This window comes from Gobio gobio, assembly GCF_949357685.1.
Source record: "Gobio gobio genome assembly, chromosome: 8".
NCBI classification, from domain to species: Eukaryota; Metazoa; Chordata; class Actinopteri; order Cypriniformes; family Gobionidae; genus Gobio; species Gobio gobio.
The window spans coordinates 57,876,267-57,895,079 of NC_137114.1; the positions used below are offsets into that span (position 1 = coordinate 57,876,267).

Below are 18,813 nucleotides of genomic sequence, written 5' to 3' on the forward strand. Positions count from 1 at the left end.
TCCACCAAAATTGTACCAAGAAGTGAGGGGACTTTTGAGTTACATGCTTGAAAATGGTATTATTAGGGAGAGTTTTAGTCCTTGGGCAGCGCCTGTAGTGCTGGTCAGAAAGAAGGACGGCACCCTTCGTTTCTGCGTGGACTACAGGCGGTTGAATAGTGTAACCCATAAAGATTTATACCCCCTCCCCAGAATTGAGGAATCATTGGCTTCATTGAAGAAATCTAGAGTTTTTTCAACATTAGATCTAGCACATGGGTACTGGCAGGTCGGGGTGTACCCAGATGACAAGGAGAAGACCGCCTTTGTGACTCCCATGGGATTATATGAATTTAATGGAACATGGAACATTTCAGAGACTGGTTGAAAGTTGCCTGGGTGACCAAAATTTTTAAACAATGTTGCTCTATCTGGATGATATAATTGTCTTCTCTCCTTCTTTCGAGGTCCACATTGCACATCTGGACTTGGTTTTCAGCCTCCTGGAGAACTTTGGTTTGAAAGTTAAACCTACTAAGTGCTCTCTCTTCCAGCATGAAGTGCATTATTTAGGTCACGTGATTGCAGAAGGAGGGGTGTCACCAGACCCAGAGAATTTACGTGCAGTGGAGGCCTGGACAACTCCTCAGAATTTCACCCAGCTGCGTGCTTTTCTGGGATTAGCAGGTTATTATAGTCGTTTTATTAAAGATTTTGCTCAAATTGCGGCACCTTTGAACTCAATGATGTGGGGGACATCAAAACGACGTATCCGACCGGTCACAGGTAAACAAAACTGCTGGGCATGGGGAGAGGCACAGGACATGGCATTTAAGAAATTAAAGGAGAGTCTCCTACAAGCACCCATACTGGCTTATGCTGATTTCCAGTTGCCATTTTTTTTGTACACCGATGCCAGTCAGACAGGCTTGGGAGCAGTGCTGGCCCAGGTATAACAGGGGAGGGAGAGAGTGATCTCCTATGCAAGAAGAAGTCTCCGTCCAACAGAAAGAAATTATAAGAACTACAGGGAGTGCAGAATTATTAGGCACGTTGATTTTCTGATCATATTTTATTTCCAGGCACATTTGACCAATTCCAAACCACAGTAATCCTAATAACTACTATTAATTTAGTATTTAATAATGTATAAGTGATATATAATTGTTCATGAAGGCTGGAAATGAAAAACACCTTATATTCAGGTGTGCAGAATTATTAGGCATGTTTTCTTTTACAGATAAATTGAGCCAAAAAGAGATTTAACTCAGACTGAAAAGTCAAAAAGTATTAAATGCCCATGAGAAGGATGCAATACTAATGCAATACTAGACATTGCAGTTAAGGCGTGACCATTGGACAGTGAAATGCTCGTTGGGTCAGCAGGATCTGACAAAAACAGGTGGTGAAGAAAAGACACCTGTTAACTGCAAAAGAATTAAGAATTAAGGTGAAGAATTAAGGGTGAAACCATCAGGAACCCTTTAGTCTCCAGCGCCACCATTTTCCAGAGCTGCAACCTGCCTGGAGTCTCCAGAAGTGAAGGTGTCAGGATCTCAGAGACTTCAGTTAGGGAAAGAATCCTAAAAAATGACCCCCACTAGATAAGAATCACAAGCTGAAGTGTTGTAAAATACATGAAGAAGGTTTTTTTATAGGCTTTATGGACAGATAGGTTGAGAGTGACTCTTGAAGGACCAGCACCACATCCTCTAGTACCACTGTTTGAAGAATTCATCTTCCAGAATCTGGCAGTACGTTTTGGGAGTTCATTTTAGTCCATCTCTGCAAAACGGCCTTCAGGATGGACGAATTTCAGTGCTTAAAATAAGTTATATGTGGAAAAATAAAACATTTAGCTAATGTAGGATAGAACTATTTCTCCTGCTCGTCTGAACCAATCACAGAGAGCTCTCTATATATTATAGTAAAATTACTCTATAATGTTTTTTAACCACAACTCGCTTGTGCATAAAATCCAGGGACGTGCACAGGAATTTTGAGGGGCAGTTGCTCTGACCTGAAAAAAAGGGCACTTCAAACAATACCCAAAATAGTGATAGGATTTAGGCATTTAACCATTTTGAATAAAATAATTAATGTGATGCATTACTTCCATCATTCATTCTTCTTGCTAAAACGAAATGTGAGAAACTAACTATCAGCAGACATGTAGCTTAGCTTGCCTAGTGCCTACCAAAAAAAATGGTAGCCTAGGCTGCTTGTCTGCAAGCTATCTGTCTGATTATTTAGGCTAAACGTGGCAAACTCATCCTGGATTTATAAAGATTTTAATTCATTTCATTAAACATGATGATGATGATCGTCCGTTTGTTATACCGTTTGTTATACCATTGTGAGTTCCTGGATATATATATATATATTACAAGTTTGGAAACTGACTATTTTTAACTGTACTATTTTTAACTGTACTATTTTTTAACTGTACTATTTTGATTGTTTTTGAAAGAAGTCTCTTCTGCTCACCAAGGCTGCGTTTATTTGAACCAAAATACAGCAAAAACAGTATTATTGTGAAATATTTTTACAATTTAAAATAGGCTAACTTTTTTTTTTCTATTTGAATATATTTTGAAATACAATTTATTTCTGTGATTCACATGATCCTTCAGAAATCATTCTAATATGCAATATATGCAATTATATAATATATCTCAAGAAGCAGTTCTGAGTATTTTCAATGTTGAAAACAGTTGTGCACCTTTTTTTCAGGATTATTTAATGAAAAGAAAGTTAAAAAGAACAGCATTTATCTGAAATATAAAGCTTTTGCAACATTATAAACGTCTATACTTGATCAATTTAATGCATTCTTGCTGAATAAATGTATTAATTTCCTTGAATTAATCATAAATTGATCTTTATTAAATTTAAATTGATCACAGGAATAAATTACATTTTAAAATATACTCAAATAGAAAACAGTTACTTAACATTTAAGTAATATTTCACAATATTACAGCTTATTTTGTAGTTTTAATAACATAAATGCAGCCTTGGTGAGCAGAAGAGACTTCTTTAAAAACAATTAAAATAGTACAGTTTCCAAACTTTTGACTGGTATAGTGTATGTGTGTGTGTGTGTGTGTGTGTGTGTGTGTGTGTGTGTGTGTGTGTGTAACAGAACTATATACAATCTTAGGGCTGTTTTCTTTTAGACATTTGTGCTCTCTTCCCCACCTTTCTGAATAGATTTCAGCAGTAAAGAGAGAAAGCATTTGCAGTGATGGTTTTTCTCCATGTACCTGACAATGTATAGCCTAATGCTGCTTGTTCTTCCACGGACAACCGAACCGATGCTTCTACTACAACCATAACTCGTGTGATGATGTTACGTCAAATGCACACGAGCTGCGGTTGTTGCCAAGTATTCATTCCTGGGATCAATACAAACTTATAAACGGTTCCATTTTCATATTTCTTTGCCTGCAATTTTTGTTGCGGCCGCTGTACATTATAAAAGTAGCCCAAAAAACGCAACCCGCAGCTCCGTAACCTTTTGCGCGACTCCTTTTTTAAAATAGCCCAATTGTGCGGGAAAACCGCGACCCGGGCAACTATTGTCCTTCTAGTGCCGCTCATGCAGCGCTGCAGCCGCGGAAACAGAGTTTGCCTTCTCTCATACTGACTCTCACTCTCGGACGGGTGGCGGAATATGGAAGTGAATGAGAGTTTGCGATTTTTTTATTTATTTATTTTAATTTTTTTGCCCGGGCAACCTGAGCAACCCCCCTGTGCAGGTCCCTGATAAAATCATAAAGCTCACGAATCCCTGAACAATGCTTGTCAGATGAAAGAGAAACAATCAAGAGTTATTGCACAATAAACACATTGAAAGTGTATCAAACCCGCATGAAAAAATACTATAGTATATTATTGTATATTATAATTAATCGAGTAAATGCTTTGAACCATAGTAAAGATACTACAGTAAATTGTATATTGTAGTACATTATAGTATTTACTACACTTTGTTAATTTACTGTAATATATTTACTATAGTATGGTTCAAAACACTTTAAGACAAAAAACACTTTCTTTTCTCTTTCTGCAGAGTTCCTGATAATAAATCATAAAGAGGACTTAGTTTGATCACATCTGTGTGATATGAAATAAGTTTGTCATCATCCGATCATGTTTATAATCACATTTAGTCTTTTATCAGATGATTTTTCCAAATGTGGATCAATGTGACATAAAGCTGAAAGAATCAGAGAGATTAAAACCATACTGTAAAAACACTGTCAACTCTTGAACAGTTTTCATTTATTGAGAACTTTATTGCACTTTTAATTGAATTACTGAAATGGTCAAAACTCATGGAGAGGAAAGGACAGAAATGATTGCGACACATTAAATAATGAATAAATCCTGATGTTTTAAAGTCATCTCTTCTGTTCTCTCATCACACTCTTTTAGTCACGTTTAGCTCTGGTTTATTGTTTTTCTGGGCTATTATGAGTCTCTATTCACTGCTGATCACAGATGATTGTTTTCTCTAATATTTTGCAATGAAACAATCTGTAGTGCAGTAATAACATGTGTGTCTTTATTTCTATCTGCTCAGTTTCTTCTGTTTGTGCCATTCTGTGTCACAACACCATCACATGACCCCACAGTGACCTCTAGTGGTGACATCATCATCACATGACCCCACAGTGACCTCTAGTGGTGCCCTCAGGTGACATCATCATCACATGACCCCACAGTGACCTCTAGTGGTGACCTCAGGTGACATCATCATCACATGACCCCACAGTGACCTCTAGTGGTGACCTCAGGTGACATCATCATCACATGACCCCACAGTGACCTCTAGTGGTGACCTCAGGTGACATCATCATCACATGACCCCACAGTGACCTCTAGCGGTGACCTCAGGTGACATCATCATCACATGACCCCACAGTGACCTCTAGTGGTGACCTCAGGTGACATCATCATCACATGACCCCACAGTGACCTCTAGTGGTGCCCTCAGGTGACATCATCATCACATGACCCCACAGTGACCTCTAGTGGTGACCTCAGGTGACATCATCATCACATGACCCCACAGTGACCTCTAGTGGTGCCCTCAGGTGACATCATCATCACATGACCCCACAGTGACCTCTAGTGGTGACCTCAGGTGACATCATCACATGACCCCACAGTGACCTCTAGCGGTGACCTCAGGTGACATCATCACATGACCCCACACTGACCTCTAGTGGTGACCTCAGGTGACATCATCATCACATGACCCCACAGTGACCTCTAGCGGTGACCTCATCACATGACCCCACAGTGACCTCTAGTGGTGACCTCAGGTGACATCATCATCACATGACCCCACAGTGACCTCTAGTGGTGACCTCAGGTGACATCATCATCATCACATGACCCCACAGTGACCTCTAGTGGTGCCCTCAGGTGACATCATCATCACATGACCCCACAGTGACCTCTAGTGGTGACCTCAGGTGACATCATCATCACATGACCCCACAGTGACCTCTAGTGGTGACCTCAGGTGACATCATCATCATCACATGACCCCACAGTGACCTCTAGTGGTGACCTCAGGTGACATCATCATCATCACATGACCCCACAGTGACCTCTAGTGGTGACCTCAGGTGACATCATCATCATCACATGACCCCACAGTGACCTCTAGTGATGCCCTCAGGTGACATCATCATCACATGACCCCACAGTGACCTCTAGTGGTGCCCTCAGGTGACATCATCATCACATGACCCCACAGTGACCTCTAGTGGTGCCCTCAGGTGACATCATCATCACATGACCCCACAGTGACCTCTAGTGGTGACCTCAGGTGACATCATCATCACATGACCCCACAGTGACCTCTAGTGGTGCCCTCAGGTGACATCATCATCACATGACCCCACAGTGACCTCTAGTGGTGACCTCAGGTGACATCATCATCACATGACCCCACAGTGACCTCTAGTGGTGCCCTCAGGTGACATCATCATCACATGACCCCACAGTGACCTCTAGTGGTGCCCTCAGGTGACATCATCATCACATGACCCCACAGTGACCTCTAGTGGTGCCCTCAGGTGACATCATCATCACATGACCCCACAGTGACCTCTAGTGGTGACCTCAGGTGACATCATCATCACATGACCCCACAGTGACCTCTAGTGGTGCCCTCAGGTGACATCATCATCACATGACCCCACAGTGACCTCTAGTGGTGCCCTCAGGTGACATCATCATCACATGACCCCACAGTGACCTCTAGTGGTGACCTCAGGTGACATCATCATCATCACATGACCCCACAGTGACCTCTAGTGGTGACCTCAGGTGACATCATCATCATCACATGACCCCACAGTGACCTCTAGTGGTGACCTCAGGTGACATCATCATCACATCCCCCTTTCTTTAAAGGAAATATTCAACAGTGAGCGTAATGTTATTCTGTGATGTGTGTAAATGTGCATTCAGCAGAACATCTGAACTCAACTGTTAAACTCAAACTCATGCACTTTCTCATTGCTCTGACTTTAAGCGATGTCTCACACATTGAGTCTCTCAGGATCACTTCAGGAGAATTTCATCCTCAACTCTTAGATCCCCATATTCTGGAGAGGATCCTGTCGGCCTTCCATTATTCATGTTCTCAATGTCCACTAGCGATCCAGTGTGTGTTTTGTTTTCCTCTTTGCTTTGGCTCTGCATCTGCCACAGGAAGCGCACACACACCATGTCCACATGTGTCTCCACATCTGCTTCTGTTGTGCTGGCTCTACTGCTGGTGCTGCTGGTGAGAGGGCATCTGCAGCACTAAGGCCCAATCCCAGCTCTACTTTATACCCCTTCCCCTAAAATAGACTCTGGTGGAGCCGCTTCTCCATCGGCCTGTGCTCTGTGTTTATGAACCGCTCAGAGCCAGAAAGTTTGAAAGTACATTTTAAAAGCTAAAAGTTTGAAGATTTTCAGCGTAATGTTTGATGTGTTTGAAGTCAATACAGTCTATCAGAAGATATCAGAAAACAGCTATGTGGTTGCTAGGGTACTCAGGTGGTTGCTACATGGTTACTAGAGTACTCAGGTGGTTGCTAGGGTGGTTGCTATGCAGTTGCTAGGGTACTTGGGGTGGTTGCTATGCGGTTACTAAGGTATTCTGGGTGGTTGCTAGGGTACTCTGGGTGGTTGCTATGAAGTTGGTAAGGTACTTGGGGTGGTTGCTAGGGTACTCTGAGTGGTTGCTAGGGTCTTGCTATGTGGTTGCTAGGGTACTTGTGGTGGATGCTAAGGTGTTGCTATGCGGTTACTAAGGTATTCAGGGTGGTTGCTAGGGTACTCTGGGTAGTTGCTATGCAGTTGATAAGGTACTTGGGGTGGTTGCTAAGGTGTTGCTATGTGGTTGCTAGAGTACTCTGAGTGGTTGCTAAGGCCTTGCTATGCGGTTGCTAGGGTACTTGGGGTGGTTGCTAAGGTGCTTCTATACGGTTACTAAGGTATTCTGGGTGGTTGCTAGGGTACTCTGGATGGTTGTTATGCGGTTGCCAGGGTACTTGGGGTGGTTGCTAAGGTATTGCTATGCGGTTACAAAGATATTCTGGGTGGTTGCTAGGGTACTCTGGGTGGTTGCTATGCAGTTGGTAAGGTACTTGGGGTGGTTTCTAGGGTGTTGCTATGTGATTGCTAGGGTACTCTGAGTGGTTGCTAGGGTCTTGCTATGCGGTTGCTAGGGTACTTGGGGTGGTTGCTAGGGTGTTGCTATGTGGTTGCTAGGGTACTCTGAGTGGTTGCTAGGATCTTGCTATGTGGTTGCTAGGGTACTCTGAGTGGTTGCTAGGGTCTTGCTATGCGGTTGCTAGGGTACTTGGGGTGGTTGCTAAGGTGTTGCTATGCGGTTACTAAGGTATTCTGGGTGGTTGCTAGGGTACTCTGGGTGGTTGCTATGCAGTTGCTATGGTATTTGGGGTGGTGGCTAAGGTCTTGCTACGTGGTTTAAACTATTTTTCTGGCCCTTCCCCTTACCACTCCAGCCAAAAGAGAATCGCCACACCTTCACATGAACGCGCAAAGCGAAAGGTTGGGGGAAAGGGAAGGGCTAAGGGCTGGAAATGGGATTGGGCCGAAGTACTTGCCAGGCGTACACACCCAATCGAAATCATACCTTTGCAATGTCATCATCAATTTAGGTGAGAAAAATTTGCCTTCGCAATAACATGAAAGCTGATTGGCTGCCATATAATGTTGGGTTCATTTGTAGTCATAATACTATAATAAAGACATTACATTTATGATCCTGTAACATCATTTCAAATGTAACGCTCTTTTGTAAATCATTGTTCTTTAAAGACTAGTTATTCTAGTTATTATTCACATATATATCACAGGCCTATTTAATATCTTTACCCCCTTCTGCAAACACATCATTGACAATCGGCCATCTTCCAGTTTCCAAGACATCCAGAGTTGAAGAAGAGTTTGCAGAAGAAGCCAGAAGACAGAGAGTCATCCCACAGGGAAACACTGCACCAGCCCTGCATGAGATGATGAAGAGTGAAGTGTCCATCTACAGAGCCTCAGAAGAGCCGTCCTCTCGTGGTGGGGTCAGACACACACTCTCACAGCTCTCAACATCCACCTCAACACTGCTGCTTTACACACTATATGAAACAGCTCAACTGTTCTCAACACTGATAATAATCAGAAATGCTTCTTGAGCAGCTCCTCCGTTTCAGCGGTTCGAGAAGGATGATGAGGTGACAGCTCGGGATGAGGAAGAGGAGGAACACGTAAGCTAGACATCATTTTCTCCAACCTTTCTAACAAAAAGCAACAAACCTGACTACAATAGTGGTCTTTTTATTGTTCAGCTTCCCGTTTGCAGATGAATATATGAGACCATCCTCCTGTCCTTGCCTCAGAAGACCCTGCCGTCCGCTGGTGGGGTAAAGCCCTATTCAGCCGCTAATAGTTTCTCGTGGGGTCATAAGGTATTTTCATCATTGACAGGGGATAGTCTGTGATTTTATTGCCGTCTGAATCCAGAATATCCGTGTTTTTCATCCATCACCCGCATAAAAATCCCCGGCTGAATTACCTCCTGTTTTTAGACAAACACAAGGTCGTGTGGTGATTTAATTGCCGTCTGAATCCACATCTCTGAGTTTTCAAGAATATATCACTCCAGAATTCACTGTTTATATCCTTTTTGACCCCTGCAGAGCACCGTACGGCTGCGCTTCACTGTCATTTGGATGCATTTTAAAGATCTAGACTTTTATTACTGAAATGCTGGCAAGTACAAGAGCAATATATTTCATCACCGCTCAAAAAATAAAGAGAAGAAAAGCACGTAAACATTTGAAATGGGCCGTTATTACGGCAGAGATTATATCTGTTAAAATAACCACAGCTTTATGTTTACTCATGTAAATAAGAGGCTGTATTCACTTATTCTGCTCATTTCCATGTGGAATAAAGTGACATCCTTTATTTAGAGATAAAATACAAGACAGAAAACCATTTTAACTATAATGTGCGTCTATATATTTTCCCATTTTTACACAGATTTAAATAATAATTAGGATATTATTTTACTATTGTTAAATTAGATATGCATTTATTCTTATTATACCAAGCATATGACATTTTATTTAGAGCACAATCATGTTATTGAGCACATGATCAGCGTTCCCGATCACAAAACTCGCTCCTCCGCCGGGAATAAATCACATCCGAATGCTCGAGTTCATCTCTGAGGTGCTGCACATTTATTTTTACGGACGTCCACGCGAGACACAATCCCCGTCCGAATAGAGCTTAAGAAAGAGACTCTTCCTCTTCTCTCACAGCTCTCCATCATCTCCCTCTTCCTCCTCAACACTGTCTGAAAGAGTGTTTTCCACCAGGACACAGTCAGGAATGACAGATCCTGAGAAAGACATCACCCTCATTCTCTTCAACAAAAACTGCTGATGTATTTTTGGGGGGGCCAAATAATGCAGGAGAGATGCTAGAGATCTATATATTGTGCTTTTTACATATCTTTACTCTTTATTATGTGTTATAGCTCTGAGAAGCTCAAGGACTATATATGTTTGGTAATTGTAATATTGTTTAGGTTTAGCAACTGGTAGCTAAGTGAATAACTCAATAAAAATAATCATTGGTTACATTATACATTAATTATATTGTTTGATGAATTAATTGATGTGTCCCCATAACTTGGCAACACTTTACAAGTTTAAAAAAACAATCTGTAATGTTCAAAATGTGTTGGCTCAGTAATTGTACAAAGTCACACTGAATGAATGCGGATTCATTGAATGCAGTGTTTCTTGGCCATTGGTGTTTGTATTGGTTTCCATTACACACATGTATTGATCCCTAAATGTATAAACTAAAAACAATACATTTCTCTATAATCAGTAGAACTGAGAAGTTTTTACAGCAGAGAATGAAATGTTTATGACTTTATCAGTTCTCTATGGATTTCAAGGTTTATGGAGCGTGCACGTCTCCATTCCCCGGACTAAAGGTGATGAGGATATATAAATGTGAATGTGGTATTTTGGTCGTTAGGACGTACCTGCCATGATCCAGTGCCACTGTAACGCCGCTACGCCGAATATGGTCCGGTCCGGTTTCGTCTTCACAACATAACTGTGTTAGCTTGGCATGTTTGACACTGTGACGTTTCCTTTGCTCTCCCCTCAAACATGTCAAAGCGATCACGAAGCCCAGGGATGAAGTCTCTTAAGTCTCTCTAAATATGCCCCCTCAGTATGGATAGAAAATTGTTATATTAGGGCCAAGGCAGGACGTTTGGTCACCCATGAACACTTATGGCAAAACATTTAGCCAGTTTGATTCTGTTCATTATTTCTGAGTAAACCTTTTCTCCCATATTGTGTGTGTGTGTGTGTGTGTGTGTGTGTGAGTCTCACCTGTGCTCCGGCCCGGCCAGCGGTTCTGCAGTGAGTCTGTGTGCGAGTCCATTGGACAGTGAGGGGGGAGGGGCTTACAGGCCACGCCCACCAGGGACGGTTGGTAGGGTGTGGTCAGAGTGGGCGGAGCCTGTTTGTGGGTCAGTGAACCCAAAGCTCCAAACACAGAGTTCAGCTGACCTGAGATCAGCTGCAGAGAGTCGGCCAACTGCTGCACCTTCACTGGAACTGACAGACGATCAGACACTCCAACAACAAACAATGTGTTTCTCTACACTGAACAAAACTCCACATTTGAACAGTCAATGCTAATACTTTAACACATAATAAAACACACTTACAGGCTCTGATTCAGAAGAGATTCACAGTTGGAATTGCCCCATTTTTTAGCAATAGTGTTTGTGCACAGCCGGTCTTGTGCTCTCACAGGTTCAGGAAACTGTCCTCCGTAAAATACACTACACACACACGCACACGCACGTTAATTTCACCTCATATCAGACGAATACTTCAGCTCTCCAGACTGCCACCACATCCCGTTTAAAGACAGCATTCACTTCATTTGGGCTCCATGGCCTTTTCACAATTTTTCTCGATTTGGTCTCTGCAAAACAAACAAACATATACATACAAATACATATACATGTATACCAATATGTATATACTTGGAATAATTTTATATACAGAAATGTTTAAATACCTCTGGAGTTCTCAGTTTCATCCGGATTCATTTTTCTTTTTCCTAAAGGGGAAAAAGCAACAAATAAAATGCATTACAGCCCTACAATCCAAACTGTTTCGGACCGTCTGAAATATCAGTAGATAAGCACACAGGGCAAGCTAGTCTCTGGTCCTGAGTAAAACAAAAAGGACCACATTTACACTGAATTACTGTGAAAGCAAAAAATAAAACATGAGCCCAAAATAATCATGTATCCTTTTTCTCAAATACAGTGGGGAGAACAAGTATTTGATACACTGCAAGTAGGAAAACCTGCAAAATTGGCAAAGCATGTTGAAGTCTGTAATTTTTATCATAGGTACTCTTCCACTGTGAGAGACGGAATGTGGTCTTGGCCATTGTGGAGAGGTTGGAGTCTGTTTGATTGAGTGTGTGGACAGGTGTCTTTTATACAGGTAACGAGTTCAAACAGGTGCAGTTAATGAGTGGAGAACAGGAGGGCTTCTTAAAAAAAACAGGTCTGTGAGAGCTGTAATTCTTACTGGTTGGTAGGTGATCAAAAACGTATGTCATGCAATAAAATGAAAATTAATTATTTAAAAATCATACAATGTGATTTTCTGGATTTTTGTTTAAGATTCCGTCTCTCACAGTGGAAGAGTACCAATGACAAAAATTACAGACTTCAACATGCTTTGCCAGTTTTGCAGGTTTTCCTACTTACAGTGTATCAAATACTTGTTCTCCCCACTGTAAATTTCTAAATATGTGCACACACATACCTGTGGAGCTGTCAGCCTCATCCAGGCCCATTTGTTTCTCTAAGGGAAAGAAAGCAACACACTATTTCTCTTCTCTACATGGCAAACAGTTTCTGAACATCTAAAATTTCAAATAAATGTGTGACCCTGGACCACAAAACCAGTGATGCATCTCACAAGTATGTTTTTATGTATTTGTGGCAACAAAACATTGTACCAGTCAAAATGATAAATTTTTCTTTTATTCCAAAATCATTAGGATATTAAGATCATGTTCCATGAAGATATATTTTTTTACATTTCCTGCCGTAAACATATCATAAACATTATATAAAACATATAAAAAAAATGTTTTAAGTGGATGCAGCATAATCGCCAAAAGAAATGGACAACTTTAAAGGCGATTTTCTCAGTATTTCGATTATTTTTGCACCCTCAGATTACAGAATTTCAAATAGTTGTATCTCTGCCAAATAGTGTCATATCCTAACAAACCATACATCAATGGAAAGTGTATTTACAGCTTTCAGATGATGTATAAATCTCAATTTAAAAAGATTGATTTTGTAATTACAAATTCATTTGATTTGATTTTTTGATAACAGATTTGTTAACGTTTCAAGACAGCATTAATTAAAGTTTCTTAAGGGTCAAGTTATCTGCATCTCCTATGCTGCATCAGGCCATCGCATAATATTTGTTACGGCTCAGAGTAACGTTTCTGCATGTGTTTAAGACTCCAATAAAATTATAAAGTAATTATTCCATCGCAAATAAATATCTCAATCAGTAAATCTGGCTGTTACAAAACATCATGTTATTTTCAAATACATTTTTACCAGAATGGTTTCTAATCAAGCCGCCCTCGAAACAATAATGTTGCACAAGAAACACATGAACATATGTTAGGTTGGATTTCTTTTTTTTAAAGCTTTGGTAAATATATTTAAATTAAAACATACCGTTGGAACTTTCTGTCTCATCCTGGGTCAACTCCATCCCTTCATTTAGAAAATGAAACCATACTTAAACTTGACAACCTAAATACTTTGTTTATGATAATCAGAAACCTGATGTAGTAAATACACTATATAGTGGAGCGGCTAAGTGATATAATCGTTCAGTTTATGATACAAGCGTGAAAATTGGCATGAGCAGTCTCCATGGGTCACTTGACAAGAAAATTGTCCGAGCCACTTGAAATTTCAAGATGGCGGCCATTTTTCAAGATGGCCGACACCTTAGTGGAGCAGTTAAGTGATATAGTGGTTTATTTGGTGATACAAGCATGAAAATTGGCATGAGCAGTCAGGGCCGGCTCTAGCTCTTTGGTTGCCCTAGGCGAGATTGAGTTTTGCGCCCCCCCCCCCTCCCCCTCCTTAATTGTTAAGCCCACCGGCAACTATAGTTGCCAGTGTATAGTTGTCATTTTCCTTCTGTAAGTATTTTTCTAGATATTATCCATGTTTTATATCTTAATGACACACAAGCAGACAACCAAATAAAGGATTTCAAGAAAAAAAAAAAGTATTAATTTCCTTCCTGTCACATGAGACTGCCAACTTCCTACCCCTACTTCCAGGGAGCACAACGAAGGCAAACCCTCCCAAAGAAAGGATATTTTCATGTTACTAATAAGTATTTTTTGTTGACATATATCAACATAATCATGAAGGTCTCTAGAATCATCCAAACATAACAAATCTTACAACAGATCTATAGTTTTTTTGTATACTTAGTCAAACATAATAAATTTGATTATGAATACAGATTGATCTGTTGAAAGCAGTTATTTTGATTTAGATGCTAAATGTTCTCCTCTTATACATATTTGACATTGAAGGGGTGCATAGGCTACAACATATTTGCCCACCGGCAACTATAGTTGCCACAGATTCAAATACGATTTTCAAGAAAAAATACAAAAACCTGGGAAAATAAATGCAGGACATGCCATTCAGAAAAAAATTGGGCACAAATGGGTTAAGTATTTATAAAAACTATACAAACAAAAATGCTCCTATACTAGTTACTCCAAGACTTAAAAAGCTAATTATGACTTAAATGATACACTCTAATAAATTGCACATACAAAAATGTTACAAAGAACGTTGGAGGATATTTAACAAATTATGACTCAAACTATGGATGAACAAACAAAAAGGCTTTTATAGTCACTCCAACACTTAATCAAGAAAATTAAGACTTGAAGGATCAACTGCAATACATTGGTCATACACAAATGCTAGAAAGAATGTTCAAGGATATTTACCAAATATTAACTCCAAAAACTGTGCAAAAACTCTCTTAAGCACCTGTAAAGACACTTAAGCAAATTATGACCCATAAACTGGATTAACTATACCCTCTACAAACAAAAGTGCTATTATGGATACACTGTAACTTACTTACCACTACAAAATTAAAATATATAAGTTCTTGTAGCTCTATCCCTATCTTAAATAATAAAAGATGAACAGTTGTTTCTGGCATTTCTATTCACCTTCAAAATTGACGCAGCATAAAAATTTGGCTCGTCTGGATTTCCTTATTGTCAGTGAAATGCGTAGTAATATGTAGATAACTAGCTAGCTAGTGATAGCTTAGTGACAGCAATAAAACGTCCAATGCCGTCCAATATTAGTTGATAATATCGATAATACGAAGTAAATTTATTTCGTTTGACACCTTTATGGCTGAGATGAGAAGACTTACCTCTATACTGGGCTTTCTTTTGATCATCTGCCTTTCTCTTTTTCCGTCCCTATGCACTCGAGGGTTTAGACCGCTGCATTTTTGAAGAACGCGCCAGTGATGAGCTCATGCCTGACCAACCGCTTGAACGCCTGTGCTCGACAATACTCACTATCAATTCAATCTAATAATCAGGTTAAGTAATTAAACGTGCGGCTGAGGGGGCGCCCAATGATGATCATGTTTAATAAACAGTATGTTTTATTTCGCTTGTTTTAATTCTATGCTTATTGGGAAGTAAGTTTAAGGGCGCCACAAGAGGGCGCCTGGCTGCGCCCCCAACACATTTGTCGCCCTAGGCAACCGCCTAGCTCGCCTATAGCAAACGGCGGCCCTGTGAGCAGTCACTAGACAATAAGCCACCCACAGCTACTTGAAATTTCAAGATGGCGGCCATTTTTCAAGATGGCCACCACCTTAGTGGAGCAATTAGGCTTAAGAAATCATTTAGTTGGTGATACAAGCATGACAATTGCTTGAGCTGTCTCAAAGGGTCATTTGACAAGAAACCGCCCACAGCAACATAAAATTTCAAGATGGCGGCAATTTTTCTGGATTACTGCTGCCCGCCATGTGGATCTTTAAATGATACATTTTCTCATAGAAATGTATTGGGTTCCTCAAAAGACTTGTCAAGAGAGGTAGTTTGACTGTGTTTTTTCTGACTCCTCACCCATGACCTGTCCAGTTTGGTAAAGCCTGTCAGGAGTTGCCTCCCACCGGCATAGCTCTCAGGGTTCATTGAGGTACACAAGCTCCCCTACCACAACAAGGTAATAGTCACAAGTTTTTTTTACATGTTATTAAACATGTCAAATTAATACTGAGAGGTGGGGAAACAAAAATAAGATTAATAAATTAGCATAGTTGTGGTGCTGAACGGACAGTGCACCAAAAAAAATTGAGCAATGACTAATACTGAATGTTAATAAGAACAGATCCAGAGGCAACAGCGACTCTGGCTGACACAGCCATGGAACCATGACAAACAGAAAGTATCTCAAACAATACTAAGGAACTAAACTTAAATAATATATAAATAATATTCTTATTAAATAATGGAACATTTCTTGCAATGGTATCATAACCAGTACGATCGTGCTCTCTGTTGAATAAACTCGGATGAATGAGTTTTTCCTTGGTGTCCTGCTGACAAATGAAACATCTGTCCCAGTTAGTTTTCTCAACTGTTATGATGGCTTCTGCCATGTCTGCAACAAATGTATAGGCAGAGGCCGAGGGTTTATCCTTTTACCACCTTTTACCAAGCACTTTGATGTATGGGATACAACTAAGTTCATGCCTTAACCCTACACTTAGTCAGATCGTTCATCCAATGCCATTTATATCCCGTGCGATCTGTACACCATCCGGTTAACTAAAACCCCATAAACCCTGGCTCGGCTCTCCCGCGCTGGCACAACCTGTCAATTCAGGTGCGGCTATCTAACTGTTTTGGGGTAGATTAGACAGCATTTGGGATACTAACTTTACAATTAGCTGACATTGAACCCCACTCTGAGTTTAACAGCAGTGATATATCACCAGTGTGCCCTGGTAGTGCAGATATTCACTCTTGTCTAATCTATCTATAATCAACAAATCAACACAACTGTATTTTGATGCGTTAAAAGTTTTTCTTTAGAATAATCTAAAACATATAAAATAAAATGACACCAAATCGTCCTTAATGAAAAAAAAAAACCAATAAATTTCTATCGGAAAATTGATCTTTTGAGGATCCAGGGGTCGGCCATCTTGAAAATAGAAATTTCAAGTGGCTGAGAGTAATCAATCCTTAGAAACAGCTCAAGGCAATTTTCATGCTTGTATCACCAACTAAATGATTTCTTAAGCCTAATTGCTCCACTAAGGTGGTGGCCATCTTGAAAAATGGCCGCCATCTTGAAATTTCAAGTAGCTGTGGATGGCTTATTGTCTAGTGACCATCAGAGACTGCTCATGCCAATTTTCATGCTTGTATCACCAAATAAACCACTATATCACTTAACTGCTCCACTAAGGTGTCGGCCATCTTGAAAAATGGCCGCCATCTTAAAATTTCAAGTGGCTCGGACAATTTTCTCGTCAAGTGATCCATGGAGACTGCTCATGCCAATTTTCACGCTTGTATCATAAACTGAACGATTCTGCGAAACATAAGCACTTAGCCGCTCCACTAATACCAATGCTCACTGGAATTAAACTCATTACATACCTCTTACTCCATGGACAGGCTCAGACTCTTCATCATCGCTTATTTCTTCCTCGTCTAATTCCAGATCAATTTCATCTATAGAAAAACATATTTGATAAACACCCCCCAAACATTACTGCACATATATAATTCCTAAATTTTCTTTATCTACTGCATTCACCTCAAAAAATTTTTTTTTGAGTTACATAATTAGCTTTTAAGTCATTATCTACATCTGATTTAAAATTGTTCTGTTACTGTACTGTAACATTATTATTATTATTATTATTAATATCATCATCATACAAAATAATGCACATACCTTCTATCTCAATTTCATCAAGAGACTTTCCTTGGAAATTGACGAGAGTTCCTTTCTCCATAGCCAAGAGCAGCTTGGAAATTTTTGCAATTTCTATAGTTGCATCTGGCAACCGATAATAGTCTCTATGGACCCGAATGTCATGGCCTAGAAAGTTGGCTAGTTGATCAAGCTCATTATCCTTAAGATTAAGTATCTGGGACATTGTTGCCACCTGCTTACGGAGCTGTGTAGACCGGAGATATTCTGGGTGCTGTGCACCACAGTGACTTGCAAAAAGCCTGATACAGTCCTGTCCTCTGAAGAAGCTGGTGGGTGAGCACTTGGGTCTTCCAAATAGGAAGGGGTTGTTCCTGTCTACTTCACATGCACCTCTCTTGTCCACAAGAAGTTTTAATGCTCTGACAAGTTCAGGGTTTAACAAAATTGCAACTTTTCTCCCTTTCTTGCCCATTATTTCCACTCTGCTGAAATGCCTGGACATTTTTTGCTCAAATGGAGAGAGACCGACGGCGATATCATCATGGAGCTCAGTCTGGTCTCTTTTCCTGAAACACTCAAGTGTCATTTTTGAAACCTCTCCTGCACGACGTCTATTAAAGACTATTACTTGTGCAAGTGTCACTTTGGCAAGTTCTGCATATGTTTGTGGAGACTCGTGATTTTTTAGGCTTTCAAAAGCATCAGAGGATTTTTTCTCTAGATGCTGGTGGAGAAGCTGCACATCATGTGTGAACGTATAGTTGATGGTTTATTGAACTTTGATTTGCTCAAAGTAGCAAGAGCAGCATGGGAGACATGTTCTGCCCATTCACTGGAGCACAGTTGTTTGAATCGCTCTGCTGCTTTTGTCAAACAATCATCCTCTGCTGCAATGGCCCTGCAGAGAATGATGTCACCGATCTTGTTGAGTGAGTGTCCTAACTTCAATGCAAGACTTGGTGTCTTATAGGAGTGGCTCTTTTCATCATAGCCAGCAACATCTTTCACTGCATCAATGACTTTGTAAAAATTGTTTGGCTTCACAGCATCTTCAAAACTAAATATGGAATATTTTTTTTCTCAAGCTTAGCAAGAGTCTGCCCATTTCCCGAACCTTCTGTCTGATGTATTCGGATTTGGTTGGATCACTTCCATGCTTGTTGTAAAGACACTGACTCAAC

At 40.3% G+C, this 18,813-nt stretch overlaps 1 protein-coding gene across 5 annotated transcripts; it reads right to left on the minus strand.

Annotated features, from left to right (window-relative positions):
- Window positions 1–9,443: 9,443 nt before the first annotated feature.
- On the minus strand, window positions 9,444–18,585 carry LOC307130474 (uncharacterized protein). 5 transcript variants are annotated; one of them, XR_013817041.1, is made up of 8 exons: window positions 17,651–18,585; window positions 17,350–17,424; window positions 12,281–12,437; window positions 11,635–11,676; window positions 11,426–11,538; window positions 10,935–11,162; window positions 10,577–10,766; window positions 9,444–9,874 (listed from the first exon to the last, which is right to left on the minus strand). XR_013817041.1 is itself a non-coding variant. In XM_079823471.1 (7 exons), exons 1-6 carry the CDS (start codon window positions 18,216–18,218, stop codon window positions 11,432–11,434), a joined length of 870 nt encoding a protein of 289 aa, XP_079679597.1. In that variant the 5' UTR covers window positions 18,219–18,348; the 3' UTR covers window positions 11,048–11,156; window positions 11,426–11,431. The 5 variants fall into 5 exon arrangements, 2 of the variants coding, with proteins under 2 accessions (XP_079679597.1, XP_079679598.1); XR_013817042.1 differs by having other exon boundaries at window positions 9,444–9,919; XR_013817043.1 differs by having other exon boundaries at window positions 9,444–9,919; window positions 10,935–11,151; window positions 17,651–18,348.
- Window positions 18,586–18,813: the final 228 nt, after the last annotated feature.